The following is a 22,846-nucleotide window of genomic DNA, read 5'->3' as shown; positions in this document are numbered from 1 at the left end:
CCTGCCTATCTTTGTGACCGCATCTCCTACCATAAACCTACACAATCTCTTCGATCTTCTGGAGAAGCCTTCCTTTTGCCCCTTCCCCTATCACAGGCACGGCTTGTGGGAACGCGGAAGAGAGCCTTCTCCGCTGTGGCCCCCAGCTTTGGAACTTGCTACCAGTTGAGATTCGGCAAGCCTCCACCTTAGCAGCTTTTAAGTAATATCTGAAAACTTGGCTTTTCCTTCGGAGAGTGACCATCTAACCCATTTTGTTAGTTTTTCATCTACAGTTGTCCACATGATGCACTTTCCCCTACCCTTAATGAAGACCAAACCCCACTGCTCCTCCTTCTCGGACTCTTCCCTTAGAAATACACTTTTTCTATTTCCTATCTCACCCAGGGTTTTAACGTTTTTATCATTTTATCTTGCACATTTATCCCCCCCCCTTCATGTTTGATTTTATTATGTTATTTTGTACTGTCTGTTTTATTTTGTTACATTATGTATTTTGTTGTGTTTAATTTTCGCTGTATCTTATTTTGTTGTATTATTTTTGGGCATGGTCTCACGTTAGCCACCCCGAGTTCCCTTTGGGAAGATGGTGGCAGGGTATAAATAAAGTTTATTGTTATTATTATTATTATTTTACTGACACAAAAGCACAGTATGTCACAGCAAACGAGATCTATATGCTGGATTTCGTATCACAAAATCACAAGTTGAACATTTCCCAAGCGTCTAGGACTGTGGGATGTATTTTCAAATGATGCGCGCAGATCCAAGTAAGGTGGCCTTTTGCAGTTGACAGATCATGATTTTGTCGATGTTTATTGTTTCCAAATGCCTGCTGATATCTTTTGGCATGGCACCCAGAGTGCCAATGACCACTGGGACCACCTGCACTGGTTTATGCCAGAGCCTTTGCAGTTCGATTTTGAGGTCCTGATTACAGCTGAATTTTTCCTGATGTTTTTCCTCAATACGACTGTCACCCGGTATGGCAACATCAATAATACAAACTTTTTTTTCTTTTCCATAATTGTGATGTCTGGTATATTGTGTTCCAAAACTTTGTCAGTCTGGATTCGAAAGTCCCACAGTATTTTTACATGTTCATTTTCCACTACTTTTGCGGGTTTATGATCTCACCTTGTGACATAAGTTCCAGTGAATCATCTGGGCCACAGAGTTGTGTCTTTGTTTGTAGTCCGTTTGTGCGACTTTCTTGCAGCAGCTGAGGATATGGTCCATGGTTTCATCAGCTTCCTTGCAAAGTCTACATTTTGGGTCATCAGCTGATTTTTCAATACTGGCCTTAATTGCATTTGTTCTGATGGCGGCAGAAATATACAAGGCCAGAAAACCGCACAATTATTATTATTATTATTATTATTATTATTATTATTATTATACAAAAGTTTGCCCCAGGTGCAGTCAGGCCATTGTATGCTAATCAAGGTGGTCAGTTGAAACATTCACACCTAGCTCAAGCAGAGAAGAGTCCTTTGTCTCACCCTGGTCATGCCACAGATATATAAATCCTTTTGCCTAGTTTCAACAGACCTCACTACCTCTGAGGATGCTTGCCAAAGTGCAGGCGAAACGTCAGGAGAGAATGCCTCTAGCCCATGGCCATACAGCCCGAAAAAAACCTACAACAACCCATTATTATTATTGTCATAATCTACACCAGGGGTCCTCAAACTTTTTTAACAGAGGGCCAGATCACAGTCCCTCAAACTGTTGGAGGGCCAGATTATAAATGCAAAAAACCCACACAAAAAACCAAAAACATGAATGAATTCCTATGCACACTGCACATATCTTATTTGTAGTGCAAAAAACACTTTAAAACAAAACAATAATTCAAATGAAGAACAATTTTAACAAATATAAAGTTATTATTATTTCAATGGGGAGGGCGGGCTTGCTTTTGGCTGATGAAATAGGATTGTTGTTGTTGTGTGCTTTTCCCTGAGCAAGGGCCAGGTAAATTACCCTGGAGGGCCGTATGCGGCCCCAGGGCCTTAGTTTGAGGACTCCTGATCTACACAATGGAATAAATACAGTTTGACCCCACTTTAGTTGCCATGGTTCGGTGCTGTGGAATCCTGGGAGTTGTAGTTTGGTGAGGAACCAATACTCTTTGTAGAGAAGGCTAAAGACCTTATAAAACTGTAGCTGAGCCATGACTGGTGTCAAACTGGACTGGCGTAGTTGCACACCTGGAGTCGCAGCGCCCTCTAGCGGCAGACCCATGCCAAAGCGCCGACTTGCACTGGCCAAGCAATGGAAGCCCTGCCCACAACTTTTGAGGCCCCGCCCATAGCTGTGCGCAATCGCATTGGAGCGGGTCGAGAGCGCCGCACCAATCCGCGCGCTTCGCGTCAGCCCTCGGGTGGGCGGGGGCGGTGCCGGCGGCCCTGATTGGAGCGTGGAGGACGAAGGGGGCGGAACCCGGAAGAGAAGCTCCCGGTGGGTGCATGGCTGGGCGGCCGTGGAAGCTTCCTCCTCGGCGGCGCCTTTTAGATGCGGCGCTCACTCCACCCGCTGGGCTGGGTCTGGCTGTGGGTGCTGCACCTGCCCCTGGCCACGGGGAAGGCCGTCGACGTCGCCCACTACAGGTGAGCTGGGTGTGGGCGTCTACACTGTAAAACGAATGCGGTTTGACAGCCCTTGAACTGCCCTGGCTCAGTGCTGTCGTATCCTGGGAGCTGTAATTTCCCAAGGTCTTGAGACAGCTCCCAGGATTCCATAGCATTGAGCCAAGGCAGCTAAAGTGGTGTCAAACTGCATTAAATCTGCAGTGTAGATGCACCCATGCCCAGGAGAGGAGGGAGATGGCACCAGTAGTCCTTCTCCCAGAAGGAAATGGGAGGCTGCAGACAGAAGATCGGTCAAATGTTTGTTGACAGGAGAATTCATTGACTTGCATATACCAGGCATGGGCAAACTTGGGCCCTCCGGGTGTTTTGGACTTCAACTCCCACAATTCCTAACAGCCGGCTCTCAGTGAGGATGAAATGAAATTATGGTTATTATGCTTTATGCTTCTGGCAGAGATTTTCAATAGACAGATGCCACAGCAGTGGAGAGGTTTTCAATAGACAGAGGTTTTCAATCGACAGATGCCACAGCAGTGGAGCCTTGGGAATTACTCTCCAGAGGATCTTGAGATAGGTCTCATCCCAAGATGACACTCAGCAATTCCGCATCTTAAAAACATACAAAAATGCTGCAGTTGTGCTGCTGTGAGGAATGTCCGTTCAAAATTAAATCTGTTGCATGGGTGCTGCTTGAAAACTAGGTTTAAGTCACCTAATTTAACTATTTTTTGTTTGGTTGCATGCTGCAAGTTGCTTCTGAGCAAACCACAGACCAGCTACTACAATGCGGCCTGAGCCTTGCCACATGCACAATGGAGGACCTTCTCACAGTGACTTCAGAGGACCTCATTTGTTTTACACAAATTGCTTTTCAGCAGTGCTTCTGACATAATCCTCTTTTTCCCCTTTAGAGAACGAGTCAAGTCCATGTTTTATCATGCTTATGATAACTACCTAGAAAATGCCTTCCCGTATGATGAACTGCGTCCATTGACATGTGACGGGCAGGACACTTGGGGAAGGTACTCGCTCTTACTCTCTTTGCTCACAGAATTTTAAGCCATTACCCTTTTCTTATAGAACTGTGTTGTACCAGATTACACTTTTCTTATAGAACTTTGTAATCTGGTACAACACATTGAGCTTGTTGCCAACATAAAATAGTTGAGAGAAAATAAATCAGTCTATACAAACCTGACAACACAGGTTAATTTTCCCTTATCAATAAATCTAAAATATTCCAAAACCCAAAACTACCTGCTCTCTTCCAGACACATTAGCCTTCCTCCCAGTCAGTGAGCAACCTCGTTAACTGCAACTTGTACCCAACCCAGAGTAAATGAATATGAATCATTGGTGGGGGATTTTCTCTTCCTTCCCGCTTTTTTCCTTAAAGAGTGGAAAGTATACTGACAGCCCAGGGAGCATCTGGAATGCCTCCTTTTTGTAGGGCATTGTGTTAGAAACGTCTCCCGCCTGCTTTGCCCTCTTCTTTCCTCCCATTGGGTTTCTGGCCATGGTGAGCTGGGGACTCTTTGGGCATCAGAGAACTCAGCTGGAGCCCCCGATGGCACAATGGGTTAAACCCTTGTGTTGGCAGGACTGCGGACCGAAAGGTCAGCAGTTTGAATACGGGGAGCGAGATGAGCTTCCTTCTGTCAGCTCCAGCTTCTCATGCAGTGACCTGAGAGAAGCCTCCCGATGGTTGGTAAAACATCTGCGCGTCCCTGGGCAACTTCCTTGCAGATGGCCAATTCTCTCAAACCAGAAGCGACTTGCCATTTCTCAAGTTGCTCTGATGCATATAACTCATCAACTTTGTTCCTAATGTCCTAGAAGCAGGAAGCCCTTGGGTTCAGTGTCAGAGTGTGCATTTATCCATGCCACTGTTGTTGATGTAACCTTTCCCTCCACAAGACACTGCTTTATTGTCATTTGTTCTTTTTCAGTTTTTCTCTTACACTGATCGATGCACTGGATACCCTGTTAGTAAGTAAGAACCATACTTTCAGTATCAGCTTCTTTTTTCTTAAGTTTCTTGTGTGTTGCCTATTTGTCAAGTATGCCCTTTGCAGATAAAGAATGAGTTCTGTTTCTCATCCTTGCCATTTCAGTTTCTCCATTTGTTGAGAGATTATGCAAAATTTCTATGTTATGTTTTTGAACATGTTCTGCATTAGAATTAGAAGTATAATCATCTCTTTAACATTTTGGTACTTTTTATTTGCTACTCTCCATTATTTTGTATTATTTTGCCGTGTCTGTACCTATTTAAAGGCATTGAATGTTTACCTTTTTATGTGTAAGTTTCCCCGAGTCCTTCTGGGGAGAGAGGGTGGTCTAGAAATATATTATTATTATTATTATTATTATTATTATTATTATTATTAGTGCATTGTCAGGCAGGGAAAATAGTTTCCAATTCAAGCAAGTATGTAGGTTAGCATCTTTGTCATTTGGGTTTTTTTGAGGGGGGTTGTATTTTAGAATGGATCTTTTGTCTTATTGTAGATATATGCTGTATTATAAACAATCCGTTGTGAATTCAGTTTTTAAAATTTTATGTCTAGATTTTGGGTAACATATCTGAGTTCCAGAGAGTTGTCAGTGTGCTGCAAGAAGGCGTGAACTTCGATATCGATGTAAATGCTTCTGTCTTTGAAACCAATATCAGAGGTGAGCCTAACTCTTTAAAATGGAGGTGGGGAACATTAGCTTAAACCCTTCTATTTGTCATAGCCTAGATCAGTAATTCTCAACCTGTGGGTCCCTAGATGTTTTGGCCTTCAACTCCCTGAAATCCTAACAGCTGGTAAACTAGCTGGATTTTTTTGGAGTTGTAGGCCAAAACACCTGGGGACTCAGTTGAGAACCACTGGCCTGGTTGATAATGAGTGGTAACAGAAATATCTAATATCATCAATACCTAAAAGGCTACATGTTCCTCATACATGTATTTTGGGGGCTACATCTATGACATGAATTTCCTTGCTTTGCAGGATGCAGTTACAACCATGTTTTGCCTTAAACCAAGTATATTTTGCTATCTGAGGCATTTCTGTTCTTCTTGAAATTTAGAGAAACATAAGAGGGAAGCCATAACTTTACAGTGGCCAGAGCCATAAATATGAACAAATCTGTCAGAAAGAACAAGACAAACTGGATTCACTGTACAAAGCGGACCAGTCTGTCCCATCTAGTTCTAACTGGATATTAAACAAAACTACACTCACATTCAAGAAGGAAGGAATTGCTATTGCCATATAAGCCTGTCTTTTAAAGAGATCATCCCTGTATATAACTCATAAGCATACCTCTCCTTGTTCCAATGAGGTCTTGGTGTGCTCCTCTATTTTCCCTGGCAAACACATCTGGGATCAGTTTCTGCTACAGCTAGTGCTGACTGAGAATTAGAGTTATGAAACCAGCATTTCCACCTCCTAATTGTCACTGGTTTGTCTAGTTGGATTTCAGGCAGAGTCTACGTGCTATATGAAGGCAGAAGCCTTGATAGGACTGCAGTGTTAGTGAATGATAGTCATAAATAATAGAATTCCTTAAAGAGGAGAAGAGCTTGTTATTCTATTATGTGAGGGGGATAACATGGAAAATCCTTCTGTTGTAACTACAGAATTAGAGCCTCTGTATAAATAAAGCTAATGGAATTTCCTTGCTGAGCTGTAATATACCTCAATACCATATGCAAGGATGAAACTTCTTGTCTTCATGCCCAGCTTATATGCTCCCTGAATGCTTCTAGCTGGCAGAAACACGGAGCTGGCAGTAGATGAACTATAGGTCAGATCCAACAGAGCTGCCCTTGCGTTCTTGGGATTATGTGATCTGTTTGTTCTTTGGTTTGAGAGTTTTCTGGAATTTATTGTTAAGCCACTGGTTCTTCTTTCTCCATCATAGTGGCTTAGTTTGCATGCCAAGATGGCCAATCATTAGGGATGACCGTACTAGGTTAAGGAAGACTGCTGCTTTAATTAAATCTTTAATAGCTTAAATAATATATTTCTTACAGTGACTAAGGGCAACATTGGAAATTTATTTTGTATCTCTGGAGAAGCTAAATAGAATGACTGGCTCTGAAAAGAAAGTGATCGGTCATGTTTGCACACTTGACAGTCTTACTGTGATTCTAAGTTAGTGTTGTCTGCCTCTTGCAGTGGTTGGTGGTCTCCTGTCTGCTCATTTGTTATCTAAGAAAGCTGGTGTTGAAGTGGAAGCAGGATGGCCATGCTCTGGGCCCCTGTTGAGGATGGCAGAGGACGCAGCCCGAAAACTTTTACCAGGTGACTGTTCTTAAAAAGACTGAGAATTAATCTCCCCCTGCCTTCTGTAGTACTTCAATTTTGACTGGCTTAATTTCTTGATGGTGTATTAATGGAATCATAAACAGAGGAAGTGTATATCATGGCTAGAATTATTCTAAATGAAGAAATTAATGTGGACTTCAGAGTCTACCATTTGTAAAAGTGTATACAAAAGAAACAAAAAATAGTTAAAAGAATGGCAGTGTATTGAGTAAGATTATGGCTTTCGTGTGCATCTAGAGATGAACTGATATCAACGAATGGCGTGTATAAGAGAACCACCATAGTGTACTACTTTGAGCATTGGACTGCGAGTCTGGAGACCAAAGTTCAAATTCTGCTATGAAAATGTACTGGCTGACATTAGGCAAGTCATAAACTCCCAGCCTTAGAAGAAAGTAACAGTCCTCTAAACAAATCTATTCTCTGTCCCAAAAAAAGTGATATGTTTGCTTCAGGGTCACCTTAAGTCAGAAACAGCTTGAAAACACCCAACAACAAATGCAGTATATAATTTAACCAAGAACAAAAAAGACACTACTCTTGATGTGTGAGATAGATAGATATATGCAAAATGTCCTTAACTTCACTTGTTTCCAAGTATGAAAGTTGTGTCAGTTGGTTGCATGATTTAATGGGAAACTGGAAGCAAAAGGTGAAATATATCTAAAAATAAAGAACTGGCAGGAAAAGGTAGCCCTACTGGGCCATTAAAGACATTATCACACATGGCTGGTAGCATAGGTTTGAAGCTCCCCAGCCATGAACGGAATCTCTTATGATTCCACAACATTATTCTATATTCCCACCTCATACCACTCTTTCAACCCATGCTGAAGGAGTGCTTTTCAAAAAAACAGGGATCTCTGTGTTGTCGAAGGCAAAAAACAGGTTTCTGTTTTTAGGCAGCTGAAAGTGCTTAAAAACCATTTTCGAAGTTTATTCAGTTGATGTGATAATCCAAAAATGTTTTAGCAGTGAGTTTAGGGACTGTGATAAATCATTTGGGCTTGCTGGGAGAGTCACTTTGAACAGTTTCATTTCCCCCTGACCACAATGCAAATCATTTTACTTGCAGAAAGAGGAGCTCAGGCTGCAGAACCACAATTGTCCCCTTTTGCCCCATTTGCTTCCTTTAAAAACACACACACAATAATTTTACAATAGAGGCAGTGCCCGAGTTACAAACATCTGACTTACAAATGACTCATAGTTAAGAACGGAGGTGACATAACAGGAAGGGAGAGAAATCTACCCCTAAAAAAGGAAATTTGCTCCTGGAAGAGTCATCATGGGGGGAAAGGGGTCTCCACTGAAGCTTTCTCACCAGTCCTTGTTTTCACAACAAGCCAAATTTTTCAAAATGTTGTCTGTGCGCATTTAGAAGAAGATCTACAAGCCACTTTAAACACCTTCGCAGAAGCATATGAGAAGCTCGGCCTGTCACTGAACATTGAGAAAACCAAGGTGCTGTTCCAGCAGTCGCCAGCCAATCCCTCTCCAATGCCAGTAATACAGCTTAATGGTGTCACATTAGAAAATGTGGACCATTTCCGCTACCTTGGCAGCCACCTCTCCACCAAAGTCAACATCGACGCCGAAATACAACACCGCCTGAGCTCTGCAAGTGCAGCATTTTCCAGAATGAAGCAGAGAGTGTTTGAGGACCGGGACCTCCGTAGGGATACCAAGGTGCTTGTTTATAAAGCTATTGTCCTCCCAACCCTGCTATATGCCTGTGAGACGTGGACTGTCTACAGACGTCACATGCAGCTCCTGGAACGTTTCCATCAGCGCTGCCTCCGGAAAATCCTGCAAATCTCCTGGGAAGACAAGCGGACAAACGTCAGTGTGCTGGAAGAAGCAAAGACCACCAGCATTGAAGCGATGGTCCTCCAACATCAACTCCGCTGGGCCGGCCACGTTGTCCGGATGCCTGACCACCGTCTCCCAAAGCAGTTGTTCTACTCCGAACTTAAGAACGGAAAACGGAACGTTGGTGGACAGGAAAAGAGATTTAAAGATGGGCTCAAAGCCAACCTTAAAAACTCTGGCATAGACACTGAGAACTGGGAAGCCCTGGCCCTTGAGTGCTCCAGCTGGAGGACAGCTGTGACCAGCAGTGCTGCAGAATTTGAGGAGGCACGAGTGGAGGGTGAAAGAGAGAAACGTGCCAGGAGGAAGGCGCGTCAAGCCAACCCCGACCGGGACCGCCTTCCACCTGGAAACCAATGCCCTCACTGCAGAAGAAGATGCAGAGCAAGAATAGGGCTCCACAGCCACATACGGACCCACAAGGAAATCCATAATGGAAGACCATCTTACTCGTCCAACGAGGGATCGCCTAAGTAAGTAAGAAGTGTCTGAACAGGGGCAAAACAAATACCACAGGGGCGTTAACCCTTCCCTATAATTTCCAAAACTAAAAAAATACATATTTTGGCTAAAGTTAAACTTTTTTAAAAAATTACCTGTTCTGACTTACAGACAAATTCAACTTAAGAACAAACCTACAGAACCTATCTTGTTAATAACCTGCGGACTGCCTATTTGCTGTTTTGGACTATAATTTCCAGCATCTTCCAACCATATGCAGCTGGCTAACAAGGCTGGAAATTCTGAAAACTATAATCCAATGTTTTTTTTCCATTCATGCCACTGAGAGCACTAAATATTTATGTGCCCAGTTAGTAGTGACATATTGAACATTTAGAACCTATGCTGCATCCTTTCTAATAAAGAGGCAATGGACCTGGAATTCTTAAATAAGGAACTGGCACTAAAAGAATATATAGAAATAATTTATTGACTATTATAGGTTGTGTCACTGTTGTTCTGGGAAAAAGCAAAGTACCCATTATCCAAAAAATGCAGAAATTATTGTGACATTGTTTATTAGGTGCATCTATATATTATTAATAAAGAGTCAACATGTTTTGAAAGCATTAAAATACATCAAGTTAAAATGCATATCTATAATATACAGCTCTGATAAATTCACAAAGCAGTGGTTTTGAGCCTTTATTGGTCTGTTCTGCAATTTCAAGAACTTCTGTGCAACCAGGAAGGAAAGAAACATCCTCATTTTAATTAGTTTGAAGGTTGAGGTTCTCAAGATGTCTTTTTTGTGCCAGAAAACAATTTGCTGTGTTATGTGCCAAACCTGTGAATGTATGGAATACACGCTGTTTTAATAGTAGTTCATATGTATAGAACCAGAGTTTATGTTTTAATTTTAAACCACTTAATAGCAGAACTGTTATCACCCAATAATTCCCCCATAGGATGTGAAGATGGCCTTAGTGATACCTATTGAAAAAAACAAACTGATACACTAAAAAATAGAATAATTTGAGGGACACAAAACCAGCCTCAGGGGCTGCATGCAGCCCAAGGATCATCATTTTCATTTGCCCACCCCTATTATATATCTTTCTTTTGAAGCCTTCCAGACACCAACCGGAATGCCCTATGGGACAGTGAATTTACTACATGGAGTAAACCCTGGAGAGACACCAATTACTTGTACTGCTGGTATCGGTACATTTATACTGGAATTTGCTACACTCAGTCATCTCACAGGTGACCCAGTATTTGAAGATGTTGCCAGAAAGGCTCTTAAGACCCTTTGGAAAAATCGGTCAGACATCGGCCTGGTGAGTGGAAAAGCTCCCGTCACACTTTGTTGTTATTAATTGTCATCAAGTTGACTTTGACTTATGGTGACCCCATGAATGAAAGACCTCCAGACCACCCTTTCAGCAACATCTCTGCTGAGATCTGGCAGATTCAAGCCATGGCTTCCTTGAGCTTATCCATCTGTAATACAGTCTTGCACTTTACCTGCTGCCTTCTATCTTACCACACATTATTGTACCTTCTAGTGTCTTCTCATGGTACGTTCAAACTACAACAGTCTTGGATTAGGTTTTTTGGCTTGATTTGCTCTAGGAACTATTAACTTGGCTTTTCGCAGTCTACGATATCCATAGAAGTCTTTGCCAGGAACACATTTCTTTACTTCCTCTCAGTTTTCTTCATTGTGCAGCTTTCTCAACCATTACATAGAAATTGGAAATATAAAGGCATGGAAAATCCTAACTTTAGTATTCAATTATATATCTTTAGGCTTCAGGATTCTTTAGTTCCTTCATAGATGCCCTTCCACCTTTTAGTCCTCTGATTTCTTCACTGACTGAGCCAAAGTATGGACAATCTTGAAATATTTCAGTGCCTTCACTGTCTGCTTTCAAGTAATGTAAATAGTCATTATTTTTGTTTTCTTAATGTTCAGTTCTAAATTTGTCTTTGCACTTTCTTGCTTTGCTTCTTTTAGTAATGTTTATGTCTTTGTGATTTTCTGCTAATAGTATAGTATCATCTGCATATCTTAAATTATTGTTTCTTCTTCCAGTTTTCCTGCCTTCTTCCTCTAAGTCTAATTCTGCTTTACATCTGGTATTATGTTGAATGTATAACTTAAATAGATAGAGTGATAAAATGCAGTCTTGCCTTACTCCTTGCCAGTTGGAAAACATTCAATTTCTCCACATTTTGTCCTGGCAGTAACCTCTTGTCCTGAGTACAGGTTATGCACCAGGACAATCAAATCTTGTAGCACACCCATTTCTTTCATCCATACTTTTGCTCTACTCCATAAAGTATTTTTCCCCCTGAAATCCTTTGGTGTGCTCCATTAGGCATTGTATGCTCACAATATGAACCCTACTGCCTCTTCTTTTCCTGAACCCAGCTTGGACATCTGGCATTTCGTATTCCATATATGATAAACATTTTTGCTATATTATTTTGAGCATCACTTTTTTCCATGGGAAAATAATGCAGTGGTCCTGTGGGTGCTGCAGTCCTTAGTGTCCACTTTCTTGGACACTATATTGAGAGTGGGCTATTTTTTTCTGTATTTATTGATAAGTTTTATATAGAACTAGAGTAGTCTGTGGCTTTGCAGCTTCAAGCAACTCTTTTCATATGCCGTCTGTTCTTGATGATTTAGTTCTTCACTTTCTAAAATTGTGGGTGCTCTTTGGGTGGCACATCATTGAATGAATCTGTCATTCTTCTGTCTCATTTATATAGTTCTTCGGTGTATTGTTTTCATTTTAAAAAAATTCTACTCAGTTATGTAATATAACCCTTTGCTGATTGCAGTGCATCCCCACTCTTGATTTAAATTTCCCTTTGTTTTCTCAGATCTTGTAGAAGAGGTCTCTTGTCCTTCCTTTCTGTTGGCATGTTCTATTTCTCTGAATTGATTATTATAGTAGTTCTCCTTCTCCCTGTGTACAAGCAGCTGAACAGTTGCATTCAGGGTTCTGGTTTTGTTTCTGCCACCTTTTACTTTTGCTTCTAATCTATTCTTTATTGCTTGAATAGTTTCCTACATGATCCATGGAGACTTCTCTTTTGTTTTCTCTCCAGTGTCCTTTTGTCTTCCTCCCTGAAAATGTCCCTGGGTTCCTATATACAGTAGCCTTTCTAGTTACTTGAAGAGTGTATTTGCAGTGAACAAACTGTTGGCCTCATAGAATTCCTTCTGTCAGTCTCCTGCTTCATATCTTGATCCTAGGCCAAATTTTCATATGATCTTTGTTTTTTGCCGTATCTCCTCCCTTTTGCATTCCAGTGGCCTATTAGCAATAAATTCTGTTTTGCTGTGTGATCAATTTCCTCCTGTATTACATCACTTAACTTTTGGTTTCTTCTTCTTCTGCCTCTGTAGCTGGAGCATAAACTTGATTACGGTTATATCGATGGAGTTTCCCTGAGGACCTAGTGATATTATTCAGTCTAATTTTGTATTATATCTTTTGAGTGCTTTGGCTACATCTCTCATCATTATTAATGCTGCCCTATTTTCTTCAAAGCCTTTAACTTCCAGAATAAAACACTGTAATTTTCTGACTCAAAATGTCCCATTCTTATTCATTATAGCTTGCTCCCCCAATATACTGCAATGTTTATATTCTCTATTTCTTATTTACTATGTCTAGCTTCCCCAGTTCATGTTTCTCACACTCCACGTTCCTGTAATACATGTTGTGCAACTTGTGACTTTAATTGCAAAAAAACATCAACAGCTTAAACATCTTTTCAACTTGAGTCTAGTTGCATCATTAACCGCAGCACTATCATAGTTGTCCTCTGTCTTCTATACCCTGGTAGCTTGTTGAGCTCACATGTTTAGTTATCATTTTATAGTTCAGTCTCTATTGAAAATTGTACCTGTGGGACAGAATACGGGTAAAATGCACTCACTGAGATTTATTTCATTTTTTAAAAAATGTAATTCTTTTTTATTTTACAAGATTTCTGGACAGTGTGCCACTATAAAACACAATATGAAGGACAAAATACATTCCTTCATGTAATATAACTGCAAGGTAGCAAAATCATAAAACTTCAAGCAGGAGTAGTAAACCAACATAAAATGTCTGGATAGGCAGATATTAGATGTCTTTGTGTTTGCGTTTAGGAACCATTAATTTTCTGCCTTAGGGATAACTGGCCCCATGCTTACAAAAATCTTTCCTTTTTTTAGTGAAGATACAAACCTTAATGGTGTGTACGGCACAAAATTTATACCCGAAGTGTAAGACGGTTACACAAGATGTTCAGCTATTGATGTTAAAGGTTTTTTGTGGCCATAACGTAATGTTGTACTTATTTACATCCCCCAATTGTACACATCTCTTATAAATAAGCTAATTGGAATCTGTTTGATATGGTTATAGAAATGTACATTTATACTAGTTACAAATGAGTCTTAAAGGCATGATTTTTTTTTCCAGGTGGGAAATCATGTTGATGTAGTAACTGCCAAATGGGTAGCCCAAGATGCTGGGATTGGAGCAGGAGTAGATTCTTATTTTGAATATCTTGTTAAAGGAGCCATCTTATTACAAGATGAAGAACTCATGTCCATGTTTTTAGGTGAGACGCACATAAATCCTTATCTAAGAAACTTACTAAGTATGATGTGAATGGATGTAGGAACCTACTTATAGGGCTGCATTTAAAACAACATCTTTGGATCAGCATGAGAGCTCACTCTTCATTCTCCTATGATTTCTTGGATTGAGTGCCTGAGAACTAGAAATGTTCCTTGCAGTCCATAACTTTTATTGTTGTTTGCTTCTCAGTCGTCTTTCTCTTTAAATTTACAACCATATAGGCATTTTGAGTAGTTGATGCCAACACACATATATAGGGGGTAAGAAGTCTTATGTGTCCCAGCCTTTTGCAAGAAATCATGGATCTGGTTTTGCTAAGAAACATTTCTGAGAGGCAAGTAGTCACTGACAGCCCATTCTTGCTTGCCTATCCATCAGCTTTAATGAGACTTTTGCATTTTTCCCTGTGTTGCAGACAAATTTCATGCCTTTAAAATTGTTATCTTCATGTTGCCCTCATGATTTGTTCAAGCATAATAGAGATTTGGTTGATACGTTTTCCAAAAGGATGACCCCTTGAAGTATTTGCAGGTGGAAGGCATTATACTTTGCTCTAAATTGTTATGTTTCTCATCCGATCTGTTTTACTGGCTTTGGCTTGCTTTTTTCTATAGACTATAACAAAGCTTTAAAGAATTATACAAAATTTGATGATTGGTACCTCTGGGTTCAAATGTACAAAGGGACTGTCTCAATGCCAGTTTTTCAGTCCCTGGAAGCCTACTGGCCTGGATTACAGGTAAGGACTACTCTTGGATCATAGTGTTTCAATTGGGGATCAGTACTGTAGAAAATCAAAATAGGCACTGGACAAAGTAGAACGTCCAGTGAGAACAATGTGGATCCAATATTCAGCCTCTATTGGATAATGCTGTATTGTGAGCTGGAGCAGGTTGACCCACCAAACCTATTCATCTGACACAGTCTGGTTGCACCTCTCCTGGACTGTCCACAGGGAGGCTTTGAGAATATTTTTCTTACCTCTAGCCAAGAAGCAAGTTTATTCTGTGCTTCTCTTATCTTCTTAGGCACAGCAAGGCATTTCCCTCACTTCAAGGTGTGGGGCTTCCATAAGCCAGATGTTTCCTTCACCCTCCTCATAAATAAAAAGCTTAAAGAAGATATTGGTATAGAGGAGGAGGACTAGTACAACTTTCTATATCTACACCTGGATATTTGACACCTACCTCCACCTGTTGGATGCTGGAAACCATTTTAGCTTTAATGCCTTTAAGTCTAATGTGTTATGTTTAAGTTTTTCAGTTTTATATTGAGATTACCTTATCACTGTTTTGATTTGTCACTTGTTTGTCTTCAGCAGTGAATGTTTGCCACTTGGTTATTTTTGTTGGAAACCACCCTGAGTCCCCTTGGGGAGATAGGGCAGGTTATAAGTATATTTTTTATTATTATTATTATTATTATTATTATTATTATTATTATTATTGGAGGAAAGTTAGTGTTGTCAAAGGCAGTTTGTCAAGAATGGTTGTACAAATACAAAATCTAGGAAGCAAATCTTGCTGGCCAATCTGTAAGCTGCTCAGAGTCCCCCTTGGGGACTCAGGGAAATAAATAAATATTGACTGTGTGAGCTGCTACTCCCATTGAACATCTGGGAAAGTTATTGTTGTATTGAAATGAAAGGATTGATTTCTTTAAAAGAAATAGTTATTGAAATGAAAATCTAAAGCCATCCTATCCTGTTATAATTCTTTGTTCTCCTGTCACTTAGAAGAGAAAATTTGATGTGAAGTTTGGTGTGGTTAATTCCTTATTACCTCATTGGTTCTCTTCCCCATCCCACAGAGCCTTATTGGAGACATAGATAGTGCGATGCGGACATTGCTCAATTATTACACCGTTTGGAAGCAGTTTGGTGGGCTGCCTGAGTTCTACAATATCCCTCAGGGTTATACAGTAGAAAAGCGTGAAGGATACCCACTGAGACCTGGTAAGTCTGTAAACAACCATCTTTGTAATAGGTTTCTAACCTTCTGTCTAATAGTTTGACATGGTTTTAGACACAGTCCTTTAGACAGGCTCCAGAGATTCAAGGACCATTATTACAGGTCCAGCAGTCTCTGGCAGCCACACTAGCCTTTCCATATAAAATCAGTAGTGATAAAGAAGTCATTTTCAATTTGCAAATTAAAAAGATATTAGGAGCGCGGATTTTCTGCTCAAACAAGAGCCCCTTTCACACTCCTCGATTCTAGCATTGTGATTCTATTTTAACTACCATGGTTGCATCCTGTGAATTTCTGGGCCATGGTAGTTTATGGAGGCATTAAAATTCCTCCATAAGAATGCTAAATTCCCTTCCCTAAACTGTAGATCCCAGGATGGAATTATGGTGGTTAAAGTAGAATTGTAGTAGCAACATAGTACTGTGGAATTGTAGAATAATGATACTAGGGTTGGATAGGTTCACTCGGAAATGACTGAAATTGGGGGGGGGGGGGGGGGGACATACGAATTTGGACATCCGGAGCAGTTTTGAACCATGCAGGAAAGGGGTGGGGGGTGGATTTGAACCACTTACCTTTTTTTAAATATTGTATAATGTTCAGATATCTTTCAAGATTATTTTAATTTTCACAACCATTAAGCAACTTTGGTAAAGGCAAGGGAATTTTTAAAATCTCATTCTTTCCGCCAGTGCTGCAAGAATGGCATGGCTAATCACAGCCATCGTAACTGTAGTTTGTGAAGGCCAGGCCCCCAATGGTAGGGATTACAAAAGGTCCTTCTGTTAAACTACATTTCCCACAATGCACACCTGCTTATTAGCCAAAATTGCTGAAGGACCCAAAAATAGCTGTAGCAGTCTTTGTCTAATTATAAAATAAAGTGATTGAATCTACAAAGTAGTCTAAAGAAGGCAGCAAAGCAATAAGCAACTTATGCAAAGCCAAGAGAACATAAACTGCTTAAAAAACCAATCCTTTTACTTTGGCCTGATTGCCATGAACAAGGCACTAGGGTAGCCAGCCTGGGTCTGTACTATGATTTCTGTTCTCCACCTATTTAACATAGTTTGTGCCACACAAACAAAGTTTCTGGAGTAGAACAGCTACTTTCAAAGTAAAGACCACCAAATGAAACAGGAAATAACTTTCAAACCAGGAACAGGTTTTCTTTATTATTAAAATGTTTTTTTATAAAAACTTTGAGAATTTGCCAAAAAAATCCATGGATAAGTCAAAGGTTATGAAATTTGGTGAGCTAACAGTGGTTGTCTCTCTCCTGAGGAATCTGTACAAGGACCAAGTAGCAACAGTCAGAACTGACCACGGAACAACAGACTGGTTCAAGATTGGGAAAGGTGTACGGCAAGGCTGCATACTCTTACCCAACCTTTTTAACTTGTATGCAGAACACATCGTGCAATGTGTGGGGCTTGATGAATGCAAAGCTGGGGTAAAAATTGCTGGAAGAAACATTAACAACCTCAGATATGCAGATGACACCACTCTGATGGCCGAAAGCGAGGAGGAGCTGAGGAGCCTTCTAATCAAGGTGAAAGAAGAAAGCGCAAAAGCTGGGTTGCAGCTAAACATAAAAAAAACCCAAGATTATGGCAACAAGAATGATTGATAACTGGGAAATAGAGGGAGAAAATGTGGAGGCCGTGACAGACTTTGTATTTCTAGGTGCAAAGATTACTGCAGATGCAGACTGTGGCCAGGAAATCAGAAGACGCTTACTTCTTGGGAGGAGAGCAATATCCAGTCTCGATAAAATAGTGAAGAGTAGAGACATCACACTGGCAACAAAGATCCGCCTAGTCAAAGCCATGGTATTCCCTGTAGTAACCTACGGATGTGAGAGCTGGACCTTAGGGAAGGCTGAGCGAAGGAAGATCGATGCTTTTGAGCTGTGGTGCTGGAGGAAAGTGCTGAGAGTGCCTTGGACTGCGAGAAGATCCAACCAGTCCATCCTCCAGGAAATAAAGCCCGACTGCTCATTGGAGGGAAGGATACTAGAGACAAAATTGAAGTACTTTGGCCACATCATGAGGAGACAGCAAAGCCTAGAGAAGACAATTATGCTGGGGAAAGTGGAAGGCAAAAGGAAGAGGGGCCGACCAAGGACAAGATGGATGGATGGCATCCTTGAAGTGACTGGACTGACCTTGAAGGAGCTGGGGGTGGTGACGGCCGACAGGGAGCTCTGGCGTGGGATGGTCCATGAGGTCATGAAGAGTCGGAGACGACTGAACGAATGAACAACAACAACAGTGGTCCATATGTTCTACCACTGTAGCAAGCTTCATCAGGATTGGTCTAAAAATTAGGGAGGGAGAATCCTCTGAAGTTTCCCCAGTGCCAGTGCTATTTTTCTCTACTGCGCATGCATGTCCGTATTAACAAATCAATTTGGAAGTTTTGGAAAGTTTCAAATTCGGAAGTGACTTTAGAACTGAACCACCAGTGCCCCCTACATCCAAAACAAGTTTTGAATCTTTTTTTGGGGGGGGGGGTCAACCAAGCCTAAGTAATACTATAAAAATATAGTCTGAAAGGGCTCAGGATGTTGAATGCTCCTTGTGGTTTTGTTGGGGGTGTTTTTGTTTGGGGGGATGTCCTTATAGTCGCAAAAACAGCTGGGAGGTGCATGATTCTTCTCTATGGTGTTAGACCAATCTACTTCTGGGTTGTTGTAGGTTTTTCCAGGCTATATGGCCATGTGCTAGAGGCATTTTGCCTCTATAACATGGCCATATAACCCGGAAAAACCTACAACAACCCAGTGATTCCGGCCATGAAAGCCTTCAACAATACAATCTACTTCTGTTTCATATTTCTTGAAACTCCCTTGCTAATTGCAGGGTGAGGAAATCTCACATAGCTAAATGGTTGAGTAGATCTTGAATAGTATTTTTCTTTAGTGTTAACTCAGATTAGATTTTACACAAACTGTAATTAATTCAACACTTAAGATTGATATACTAGAAGATGATGGCATTGACAGTATAAGACAGAAACCGGTACCTTTGTATTTTATGTCAGGCAGCAGGAGACCTCTCTTCTAGAATCTCTTGTATCCCGAGTTTTGAAAGACTAATCAGGTACATTCTATGTGTTGCATACCTAACTATGCAAAAGAAAAAAGACAGCTAAGTATATTTTCCTTTGTTTTGGATTTTACAGAACTAATAGAGAGTGCCATGTATCTCTATCGTGCTACGGGAGATCCCACCCTTTTGGAGCTGGGCAGAGATGTTGTAGAGGCAATAGAAAAAATCTGCAAGGTTGAATGTGGCTTTGCAACAGTTAAGTGTTTCTCTTGAACTTTCTAGTAGTGAGTTGGCTTTCTCAAGCTTTGTCACCAGCAGAAAAAGAAAAAAGCCAAAGACATTTTGCCACCTGGGGCAAAAAACATAATGACACCTCCTTCATCTGTTCCTATGATCGAATCAGGTTTTGTGACACTCCATTTTCTCACAGATAAGAGTGGCAAGGAGACTTACTATTCACTGTTTTATATGATTGCTTCTTTCTACTTAATTCTAAGACCAGTCCTGCTCAGCAGATTATATAGGTTTGATTATACCAGAGCATTTCCTGTTGATGACACATTTTTTAAACATGCATCATTTTGTGACAGTAATTCGGGTTTTTTGGCAAACCAGAGGTTAAACCAACCCATTATAGGAGATATGAACACATACATAAATTGTAATAATGAAATGTATGAGGAGATAGTATATCTTATGAAAATTTTCCATTTATATTTTTTTAAAATATATTATATGCTTATTTCGCAAAAACTCAGAGGTTTCTCATTACATTTGTGTAACATACCTATGCACTGCAGACAACACACTAAGGTGTTGTGACACACAGTTTGGAAAGCTCTGGCCTAGGGCCTCCAAAAACCTTTATGCAGCCTTCCAATTGACCAAGTCGGCAGAATTGCACCAGAACCAGTCCCCTGGTTCTTGCTTTGATGTGATCCTCCAATACAGCTGACAGGTTATTTCTGAAATTGTTAACAGTCTAGCTTTGGCATGCAGTGTAACCACTCCTTCCTTTCCTTTCTTTTTTAAAAGATCAAAGACCTGCGAGATCACAGACTAGATAACCGCATGGAGTCCTTCTTCTTGGCAGAAACAGTAAAATACCTGTATCTCCTGTTTGACCCTGAGAACTTCATTCATAACAATGGGTCATCTTTTGACGTCATGCTGACTCCCTATGGGGAGTGTATTCTTGGCGCCGGTGGATACATTTTCAACACTGAAGCCCACCCAATAGATCCTGCCGCCCTGCACTGTTGCAGGAAACAAAAGGAGGAGCAATGGGAGGTGGAAGATTTAATGCAGGAGTTCTATTCTTTCAAAAGAAGCAAGAAGTTCAGTTTTCCAAGAACTTCAGATCAATGGGAAGAGGGGAGGCAAAAAGATTCTACTGATACTTCCTCAGAAAACTGCAAGGAACAAATATCCTCCAAACGAAAAGAAAAAAGGAGAACTCCACTGCTGAGCTGCCCCACTCAACCCTTCAGCTCAAAACTGGCTGTTCTAGGCCAAGTCTTCTTTGACAATACATGATTCAGAGTTGTTGAATTTAATAAACATCTATTTTGTTTGCACCTTTCTAATGCTGTTTCCTTGATAAATACTTAGGGGGCACTGTCATTCAAAGAAAGCAAGGTAGTTCTTGTTTTGATGAACATTCACAGTGGAAGGAAGAAATATTTGGCAAAAGAAAGATCAGCTACTATCCTTTGTTGCTGTCAGCGTCCACCAGTCCCCTCTGCACATCAGTTTCTTTCACTTCCCTCCCCCCACAACATTTTTAAACAAAGGATTCCCTCAGGCAGTAAGAAGCCGGACCTTGAAACTGCTAGGCCATTAAATGCTAATCCAGGTAGCCAATTGAAACATTCACATCTACCTCAAACAGATAAGAGTTCTTTCTCCCACCCTGGACTTTCCACAGATATATAAACCCCACTTACCTATTTTCCAACAGACCTCACAACCTCTGAGGATGCCTGCCATAGATGCAGGCAAAACATCAGGAAATAATGCTTCTGGAACATGGCCATACAGCCCAGAAAACTCACAATAACCCAGTGATTCTGGCCATGAAAGCCTTCAACAATACATTTTTGGAGATTTCCTGTGATGTTGAACTAAGTTGAACAAAAGAAAAAAAGAAATGTTTATTGGATATTAATAACCATGTTGGCCTCGTGGAATTAAAAATTTAGAGCCTTTTATTATTAAACTGCTATTAATATTGCAGGAAAACTATTCTTTGGACAGAGATGTTCTGAACAAAGATGAGGGGAAAATGTTACATATCCAGGCTGTGAATACCTGGATTCTCTGAAAGCTCATGTGGGAGCTATAGATTATTTTATTTTATTTATAAATCACTAAGTTCTATAATTAACAAGGATGTTGGCAGGAGAGATCTTTCAGAGAAGCCTAACATATATGAGTTGCTGGAGATGAAAGATTAGATTTGACTGTGTCCTACCTATTTAGAGAAAGTATTTGGCTCCATGCAGATATGACCGGTATTGATTTTTCCTTTCCTTTTGCTCTTGAAGGGACATCCAGCCCTTCAGGAATGCTTTTCTGAAGGATGCATGAGCAAGATGATCATAACACTTGCATCCCTACCTCTTTCTTCAAGTGGTGCTCTTCTAAGTGTTTGTCAGGATTAAATGTTGAGTGCCCAGTATCTCGAAGACAACTGAGAAATAGCTGGTTGACGTTTCAGCCCAGGCAGGAGGCTGCTCATGTTGAATACTACTATAATGAATTTACCTTACCTTTCTGTTAATTTAGAGTCGTGGCTTTTCTTGATATTATTAAACTTGACCAGGACTTTGAGAAAAGACTGAGCCTGGGCATTTATTTTGGGTTTCTTAGGTCTCTTCTGAGTAGGCTGAACTCAATAAAGCAGAATTTGCTATAATATTTCTAACTAGAAGGTAACACCAAATGCTCTGTGCTCTCAGAGTTTGCTTCCTATCTACAAAATGAAGATAATATCTTCCATCACTATTGTTAGTAGCCAAACTAGGCTAGACGTTAAAATACAGCTACCAAGAAACAACAGAGGGAGGAAAGAGAGCTTTAACCTTTTCCTTAATTTGTTGTGGCCCCAGTCTGGAGGACCATTTTTACCACCAGAAAGTGATCTACCTGCCAGATAAAGCCATTATGATTATCCCATCCCACCACCTCATTAGGGCATGCCATTGTCATTCTTAAAGCAATTTTAAAATATTAATGAGCTGACTCATCAGCTATCTAACATAGCATGAAACCACAAGCGATACATTAACATTCTTAAGGAAGCCTATATGACCCTATCTGATATGGGACATCAGCAGTTTGTTTATGTCCATTGCCAGGGATTAGTAACTGATTATTTGTATTGTGGACTGGCACTGCCCTATTTAATAACTGCCAGTAGATGGTCCTCTGCTTGTCTGTTTCCTCTCTTTGAAGAATTATCTCTTCTGTTTATATTTTAATGAGCAAGACCCTTAAGAAGGGCATTCATTATGATAAGTAATAGGTTTGCCTTAGGGTCATCATAGATTGGAAATAACTTGATGGCACAACGTTTAATGAGTCAAACTAGTGACCCATCAAGCTTAATATTGTCTATGTTGACTTTGTCTACTTTGACTCTCGGTGGCTATTTAGGCATACTTCTTTACTAGCCGTAACTAGAGATCCTTAGTATTGCCTGCCAGTTCCACAAAGAATTAATTGGGTTAGAATGAAGTCAAAAGAGGAAGCATTTGAAGTGGAAAATGCCAGGTGGAGCTTCTGATACATGTATACTTGATCCTGAAAAAAAACATGCTTACCTATAATTTCACAGTTGGCAATATCTAGGATTTTTGATGTCACCAAGGACAGCTTCCTAGACCAGCAAGAGCCAGTTCTGGGCAAAGTAGAAACCACAACTTTCATGTTATTGAA

At 40.5% G+C, this 22,846-nt stretch overlaps 1 protein-coding gene across 1 annotated transcript; it reads left to right on the top strand.

Moving 5' to 3' along the window:
• The first annotated feature begins 2,426 nt into the window (after positions 1-2,426).
• Positions 2,427-20,489, top strand: EDEM2 (ER degradation enhancing alpha-mannosidase like protein 2). The gene is made up of 11 exons (XM_060772371.2): positions 2,427-2,612; positions 3,506-3,616; positions 4,544-4,583; positions 5,165-5,270; positions 6,767-6,892; positions 10,358-10,569; positions 13,723-13,864; positions 14,499-14,623; positions 15,694-15,838; positions 19,041-19,162; positions 19,943-20,489. The coding sequence occupies exons 1-11, from the start codon at positions 2,518-2,520 to the stop codon at positions 20,441-20,443; spliced, it is 1,725 nt and encodes a 574-aa protein (XP_060628354.2). The 5' UTR covers positions 2,427-2,517; the 3' UTR covers positions 20,444-20,489.
• The last annotated feature ends 2,357 nt before the right edge of the window (positions 20,490-22,846 follow it).

Source organism: Anolis sagrei, chromosome 4 (assembly GCF_037176765.1).
Source record: "Anolis sagrei isolate rAnoSag1 chromosome 4, rAnoSag1.mat, whole genome shotgun sequence".
In the NCBI taxonomy this organism is placed as follows: Eukaryota; Metazoa; Chordata; class Lepidosauria; order Squamata; family Dactyloidae; genus Anolis; species Anolis sagrei.
The sequence above is the reverse complement of the archived record's forward strand: the minus strand, read 5'-3'. Positions and strand labels throughout refer to the sequence as shown.

Excerpts from the sequence above, each read along its gene's own strand:
- EDEM2 (XM_060772371.2), top strand. The coding sequence starts at position 2,518 with ATGCGGCGCTCACTCCACCCGCTGGGCTGGGTCTGGCTGTGGGTGCTG. Across the intron at positions 4,584-5,164 it reads ATGCACTGGATACCCTGTTA|ATTTTGGGTAACATATCTGA; the intron begins GTAAGTAAGAAC and ends TTTTATGTCTAG. Across the intron at positions 15,839-19,040 it reads AGGATACCCACTGAGACCTG|AACTAATAGAGAGTGCCATG; the intron begins GTAAGTCTGTAA and ends TGGATTTTACAG.